The 7,693-nt window shown below is 54.2% G+C and overlaps 1 protein-coding gene across 1 annotated transcript; it reads right to left on the bottom strand.

Moving 5' to 3' along the window:
• Positions 1–1,117: 1,117 nt before the first annotated feature.
• LOC146401909 (uncharacterized) lies at positions 1,118–7,121 on the bottom strand. Its single transcript, XM_084967058.1, has 3 exons — positions 6,372–7,121; positions 4,497–4,602; positions 1,118–2,399 (listed from the first exon to the last, which is right to left on the bottom strand). Exons 1-3 carry the CDS (start codon positions 6,667–6,669, stop codon positions 2,261–2,263), a joined length of 543 nt encoding a protein of 180 aa, XP_084823184.1. The 5' UTR covers positions 6,670–7,121; the 3' UTR covers positions 1,118–2,260.
• Positions 7,122–7,693: the final 572 nt, after the last annotated feature.

Raw genomic sequence — 7,693 nt, 5'->3', positions numbered from 1 at the left:
CAAACAGCGGCAGCCTGAGATCGAGGCGGCAGGATAATGGGGGGTGGGGGTGAAGTCCCCCGAGCCAGCCAGGCCTGCGCTGAAGCCACAGGGGCTGGACCCTGGGGAAACGGAACCAGGGCCTGGGTGGCCTGAAAGAGAGGTGACCCTGCGGCGCCGTTGAGGCCACCATGGAGGTGGAGAAGTTCTCCCAGGTGGCAGGATGGAAAGCTGCAGAGAGGAGGGGGGAGGGAAGAGGAGGGAAAGGATGCCCAGCAGGATGCCCAGCAGGACGCCCAGCAGGACCCCCCGGCAGGCAGAAGACCTTTGGTTCTCTTTGGGCCTCTGAGAGCACAGGCTCAGCAAATTGTCAGATGTTTCCAGCCTCCACCAACAGGGTGCAGGAGCAATGGGAGGAACGGTCACCCCTGCGGGCAGGAGCACAAGTCCATCTGTTCCCAAGTGGAAGGCAGAGTGGAGGAGGGGCTTCGCAGGCCCCCCTGCAAGGGCTGCAGAGTTCACCCCCAGACCCTCCGCCCCACCCCCACCCCTCCAGGAGACCTGGCAGCAGGTGCTGGTGGAGAGGGCTGGCGGCTTGATTTGGGTCCACCAAGTGGGCACCCTGTTTGCAAGGAGAACCAGGAACCCTCCCTCCACCCAAGATCCCGGCACCAGGAGCGCAGCAGGCAGAGGAGAAATTGCTGACCCGCAAAGGTGACCGAGAAAGTGTGGTCTCACAAATGACTGAGGAGGACGTTGGCCCAAACCGGGAAACTCGGGGGTCTCAACTTAGAAAGTCCTAAATTCCACCACATTTTCTGGAGGCTGTTTTCCAGGAATGGTAGGTTTTCTTTGTTGTTGTCGTGGTGTTATTTTGTCCTTTTAGGGTCACACCTACAGCACATGGAGGTTCCCAGGCTAGGGGTCCAATCGGAGCTATAGCCACTGGCCTACACCACAGCCACAGGCACAGCAACGCCACCTCTGAGCCACGTCTATGACCTATGCCACAACTCATGGCAACGCACTGGATCCTTAACCCACTGATCGAGGCCTGGGATCGAATGGATGCCAGTCAGCTTCGTTTCCTCATGGATGCTGGTCAGATTCGTTTCCACGGAGCCATGAGGGGAACTCCTTTTTTGTTATTTTTTAATTTTATTTGTTTTGTTTTTGTTTTGCGGGGGGGGTGGGAAGGGGATCTTTTGGAAACAGAAGATAGTGGGGAGCAGGGAACCAAATCAATTTCTTGCTGAGAAGTTCCCCCCAATTGCATTGAAGGACCACACTCAGGCAATGCCAGGGGCGGGCACAGAAGCCGATGACCAGGAGCCTGATCACATCCGTGTTCTCTGAACACATTTATCTCCACCCAGATACACCAGCCGGAAAAAAGCTACTCTCTGTGACCAAAGGTCTAGACTGTCACCCCAGAGTGGGTGCTCTGAGGACACTGCTTTGACTTAAGGAACGTAGTTAGCAGGGACTATCAGAGACAGTCGATGCTGCTGCTGGGACCCTCCTGGCCCTTGAATCTGGCTGTTAATTACTCGATGCCCAGCTGGAGGACATCCTGAAGAGGGTTGAAGGCCCAGGAGCTGTGAGAGGTGGGGCGTGGGGGCAGCGGTGTTAGGAGTGACCCTCCCCTTGGACTTGTAGTTAGAGAAAGCCAAGTCCAGAGGAAACAGATTCACCTGTCAGTTGGCCCGGGGGAGGTGGCTGGGGCGGGGGTGGGGTTAGGATAGAAACAAGGGGACCCGGGCAGAGACAGACACCCAGCTGAGCACCTTGGAGCCAGACCTGGGTAGAACGTGAAGACAGGGTAGACAGGAGAGAGACTTTGTACGTGGGTCATGATTTAATTTCTCCAAAAGAGTCTTGACAAAAAAGAGCCTGGTAACCTTGTCCAACTTTTTAAACAGAAGAGTGTTCCAAGCGCCATATTTGCAAGCTAGGCTGCTGTTTCGGTGTCCCATGCAGTGGATCGTGCTTTGCTCAATCTGCACTGTTGGCACAGTGGTGACATCATTGCCTGCTATACGTGATGTGACCACGTCTGGTGGGGTTGTCGGGAAGTGACACTGGACAGAGCTGAGATGGGACACAGACTTGGAGGGGATGGCATCTGAGATGTGTCTCCTGTGACCGTGGACCAGAGTGTGATGAACCCAGCCAGGCGTGTTTGCGGAGCTTCTGGGGCAGCTCGGGAAAGTCCCTGAGAGACTGAATTTCACATCTACTTGGATTGAGTCCAGGAGGGTTTTAAGGGGCTATAGGAAAGTTAATAATTGACCTTCCAAGATGCATCTTCTCTAAAACGTCCAGCACACGTGGGGAGCACTGGTCCTTCCCAGACAGCATCATCAGGTATCACAGACTTCATCTCAGAAGGGCTAAAGGCATCTTTGGAGAAGAAAGGCCTGGAAAGAGGTAAAACAGAGCCACACCGTTGACCACCCTCCCTGGTCAGGCCTTTCTTCACCTCAGTGGCTTGGGAAAGATGACGGACTATAAAAAGGGCTCTACCTCTTTCATCCTCTTCCCACCTCTCTCCCTACTGGATGGCTGCTCCAGAGAGAGGCTGCTGGGCTGATAGCTGTTCTCACGATGAAGGGACCCTGCCCTAAGGAGAAGCTGGGACAGTAAAGAGTGGAGGAATCAGGTTGCTGGTGGCTCGGGGTGGGCCAAGCAGGTGACTTGCTCAAGGTCACACGACTTGATGCGGCTCCTTCCATCAAGAGTCTGTTGGTCACAGCAAGTCACAAGGCCAACCAAGATACAAGGTTGGAGGACTGCAAAGTGTGGGACCGTGTGTTCCCATCACCCCACATACACTCCACAGCCCAGCGATTCCATTTCTAAGGTGCATCCTCAATGGACTCTTGTGCAAACTGACAGTTACAAGAATGTTCATTACAGCTTTGTTTGTTATAGCAAAACCAAAAATAAAAACACCCATCCTTGGGAGACTATAGAGATGAAAAATGGCATGTTCAGGCTTTGGAAAACTATATAGCAATTTATAAGATGAACTAGGTCTCTATTTACAACCCGGATGAATCAAAGAGTGTGTTGATTGGGAAAAAAAACTGTAGAATTGACTGTATAGTATAATACAATTTTAAGGACGAATTTAGATACAAAAATAATACCATATATTATTTTCGTGTCTAGTAGATGGCATATATGTATGTAGATAGAGCATGAAATTGAAGGGATCTGCATGAATTAGAGGTGACTCGGCAGCTCTGGGGTGTAGAATGAGTGTGGAGGTGGGGCTGGGGCTGGACCGATGATGCTGCTGCATCTCTAACTGAGGAGAAGGATGCGTGACTAGAGAGGTCCAGTTTATACACTTGAACACCAACACAGAATCATCTCAGAATAAAAACAGAAACCGGACAGGAGGGAGAAAGCTAAAGGGTGGGGAACTGGCCAAGGGGGATTTGTAGCGAGTTAAAGGCATCAAGGTGGGACCCACCCTCCCCTGGGAACACAGAATTTGTTCAGTGCTTTGCTTTATCTTTTAATTATTGCCCATTTCTGTTCATTCTTACACTGTACACTCTTTGTCAGAAAGGCCACAGGCTGTTGCCACCGTCTGAATAAAGCTGGGTCATCCTTTAGACGCCAGCTGCTGCTCTTATCCAGATGGGTGGGTGGGTGGTTATGGCTCAGCAGCTCAACAGCCATTCCTTGACTCTTTCAATGAATGTTTATTGAATAGCTTTATGTGTCTGGTGCTATAGGGGACACTGGGGACACACCAGGGGCCCAACAACTATGGCGCTTGACTTCATAGAGCTTGCAGTGGAACAGCCACACCCAGTGAGACGTTGCTCTTGACGTTTCTGCTCCTCCCCTGAACGGTCCCCTCTGCTGTGGGTTTACAGCTTCTTCCATATTCCCCTCCTGAGTAGAGTTAATGCCCCTGGGCCTTGGCTCCCCACTCAGCAACTTGACAGCACCATGGAGAAGGAAAACCTTCCCTGCCCCTGGTCCAAAGCACCTTTGAGTTCCCTTGCCACCTGACCCCTTGTCCCTCTGACCTCTTGGACGCCAAGCCATTCTTGCCCAGATCTGCCATATTGATCAGGCTCTGCCTCCTAATGTGGAACCCAGGGTTTCTGGGCCTCCTCTCCCCATTGGCTTCCTACATCTGCATTAGACCAGACATGGAGGGGGTTGGGTACGTGTTGTTGGGATTCTTTGAAGTGACAACAATTCAGTGGAATTCATTCCAATAAGGACATTCATGTTCCTTATTCTGGGCTAAAGGGGACAGGAGGCCTTGACTGGGCGAGCAGGCTGAAAGCCTAAAGGAGGCCACACCTTGGATAAACCCATCTGGTCCTAAGTGCTCTCTGCTCCCCAGGCACAGGCCCTGCACGCTCCCTCTCATGGTGTGTTTGCTGCCCAGATGGTGTTCTCTCCATGTGTATACCAGGCCCAGCCCATGGCGCCTCACCTTCCTCCAGGCTGGGCTGAGACCCTCCCCTGTGCTCCCCAGCACATACCTCCATCTCCTGAGGCTCCGAGCAGGCCCGTGACAACAGGTAGGCCCTTGGTCCCTTCCACTGCGAGAGGTCAGCCACCAGGCTCCCCCCCAGCATCGCCATGGAACTGGAAGGAACACAGAAGGGCAGTACTTAAGTGCTGATTCATGGAGGAAGGGGGAAGGGAACCGTTGGCAGAATGGACAATGAGGGACACGGGCCACTTACTACAAAACTCCCAGGGAGGGAGGAGGCTTTGGCAGGGCCCTCTTTTGTCTCAGGAAGTAGGTGGCTCCCCGAGGCTAAAGTCACACCAAGAAGGCCCCCTCGGGCCGAGCAGACTCTGGACTCTACCTGCAGGACCAAAGGGCATCCAAGCCCTTAGGGAGAAGGGTTTCTGTCTAATCCCGAGGCTCACGCCACACCCCAGCTCTGGGATGCTCGCGGCTATCTTCCTTCTCACACACTTGCTTCAATATTCATTTGTCCACAGCAGCAGGACCATGACCCTGGGTGGGCTGCTTCCATAGTTCAGTGGAGTCAGGCTGCCCAGAATCAAATCCTGCCCCCTCCTGAGTGTGTGGTGTGTGACTGTGGACTCATCACTTAACCTCCCAAAACCATCTCAAAAGTGCAAGGAATGGGAGTTCCCACTGTGGCTCAGCGGAAACGAACCTGACTAGTTTCCATGAGGATGCAGGTTTGATCCCTGGCCCCACTCAGTGGGTTAAAGGATCCAGCATTGCCGTGAGCTATGGTGTAGGTCACAGATGCGGCTTGGATCCCGCGTGGTTGTGGCTGTGGCGTAGGCGGGCAACTGCAGCTCAAATTAGACCCCTGGCCTGGGAACCTTCATATGCAGCCTCATGGTTACTAGTCAGATTTGTTTCCGTTGCAGTGCAATGCGAACTTCAACTGCTTAAATATCTTTCTCATACGTCGCTTCCTCTGCACCTCTTCTTCTCAAGCTAGGCTTCTGCATCTCTTACCTGGATCATTGAGGGTTTATGTGGGGTCTCTGGGTCCAGGGGCCCTCACTGTGGCTGATGACCTGATCATATTTCTCCCACCAAGGACAGCCCATCCCACCAGCATCACCTTGGGGTCTAACAGGTCTGCCCTGTGTTGGGTGCTGGGGAATCAATATGACCAAATGCAATTTTCCCAAGAAGCTCAGAGCCTCGTGGTAACAGCAGGGAAAGAATGAATTGCCTTACAAGTTACAGGTGGAGAGATAGTGAATGGTCCAGCAAGAGCACCCAGGGCCCTTTGACAGCATCTTGGGAGCCACGCCAGACTTTTTGGAGGGACTGATGCCTGAGATGAGTGAGCTCCTTCTCATTGTCACAGGCTGAAGTTCAAACTCTGCAGCTGGCCTGTAAGACCCTTTGTAAGCTGGTCCCTGGCTCCCTCAGCCTCGTTCTCACCCCCACCTTACACACACACACACACACACACACACACACACGCACACTGCTCTCTCCAAACATGCCCGACCACTACGTGGCAGCAGGCAGGAGTCCGTCTCTCTGCCATTCGGCCCTGGTACAACATCTTGCATCAAGGATCGTGTCAATTTGTGAGCTTGCAAATCGGCACTTAGCTCGCATGCCAAAGTCCACAGTCCTAAGTTTCGGTGGCAGAAAGACATTGCTGAAAATAATTGTGCCTGGCAGCACTGGGCTGGTTCCAAAAGCCGTCCGGTGCTCCAGCGCACGCGGAATCGTTGGTTGCCCTATGCAACAGCCAGATGCCTCCATATCCTGCCCAATTAATCGGGAATGAGTTGGACTGTGATCACATACGTTCACAACAACCTGCTTCCGAAAGAAGGACCACAAAGCCGCTTCCCGGCCCCTTCCCCTCTTCCCCCCACCTCCCGCTTCCATCGCTCACCCGAGGGCCCTGTGGCTGCCAGACCCCCACAGGTAGATGGGACCAGGTTGTGGCAGAAAGCGACAGCCCCACTGGCGAGCTGGCAGCAAAGACCCCTGCGCTGCCAGCCATTAGCCACTGACTCCATTCCCGCTGGCTCCAGCAGGCGATGGTTGCAAATTCCTGCTCCTGCCTTTCCCGGGAAGGAATCCATGCACTGAGCCCTTTCCTGGAACTGGCTCAGGCCCATTTCATGCGGTTGAAACTCCGAAGGCATTCCTGAGGCCTGGCTTCTGCAGGCATGGACCAGTTTCCCCATCTCGGCGCTCCCCAAAGAGCCAGAAGGATGAGGCCACGAAAGGGAAGGAGGAGGCCTGGGTACCTGTCCGATGCTCTCACTAGAGTTCCCTCTGGGCAGCCTCCCCAGAAGCCCTCTGCCCTCTCTCCTCTACTAACGCGCAAATGGGAAGCTCAGAGAGGGTGAGTACAGAGTGCAAGGCCGCCCAGCTGGTGGGTGAGACCAGGCGAGGGCTTCAGGCTCCATCACGCCTCCCCTCCTGGTCACTAGAGCCCTTTCCCACGCACAGGGCGAGGCCATGCGGACCAGACGTCTCTGTCCGTCCAGGTCCTCCTCTAAGGCAGGGGCAGGGGCCCCCTCCCTCCTTTCTCCCCTTCTCCCTTCCCTTAGTCTCACTCCTCCCGGGATCTCAAGGGGCACCGTCCAACCTTCCCAGGTCCCGTTTCTCTCTCCTCCTCCATTTCTGGCTGTTCTTGGAGCTCAGAGACCGCCCGACTCCAGGAAGGACATCGGGGCCCAGCGGTCGGTTGGAAACACCTTGGCGCCTGCAGGGGAGTTGTTCTTACGAAATAAATGACCCAAGAAACCATTCACGTTGTGTTCTTCCTGGGAACACGGAAACTTTCGCGAACTCTCAGCCTGGCCAGCTGGCTGGAGTTGGGCTTTGGGGAAGGTTGTTCTTTTTCTTCCTTCCTTTTTTCTTTTCCCTCCACCCTGCCCAGCGTCTACACACAGAGCAAGCCGCCACGTGTCTGCACCCGGGCTTGTCCTCCTCCATGCCCACTGGATGCTTGAAGTGGCAACCTCGGCGCCCATAGCTTCCTTCCAGCACCTTCTCCCCGTGCCGTGTCACCCCACCCTGCACCTTCACCGCATCCCCCACTCCCACCTCCATCACTAGAGAGAGACAGAGTCAGAGAAAGGGAACGAAGCTGTCTTCCCAGCCCCACCTTGACCAAAGGACATACCCAACACTCATCTCCCAGCAGCACTAAAAATTCCATTACTTTCTGGACTGTGCCCCGAGCCAGGAACGGGAGAGATT

The sequence above is a fragment of the Sus scrofa genome, chromosome 7, assembly GCF_054392235.1.
Source record: "Sus scrofa isolate SSC_HxYL_T2T_F1_AM1 chromosome 7, Sscrofa_HxYL_maternal_Yorkshire_Landrace_v2.0, whole genome shotgun sequence".
Taxonomy (NCBI): Eukaryota; Metazoa; Chordata; class Mammalia; order Artiodactyla; family Suidae; genus Sus; species Sus scrofa.
The sequence above is the reverse complement of the archived record's forward strand: the minus strand, read 5'-3'. Positions and strand labels throughout refer to the sequence as shown.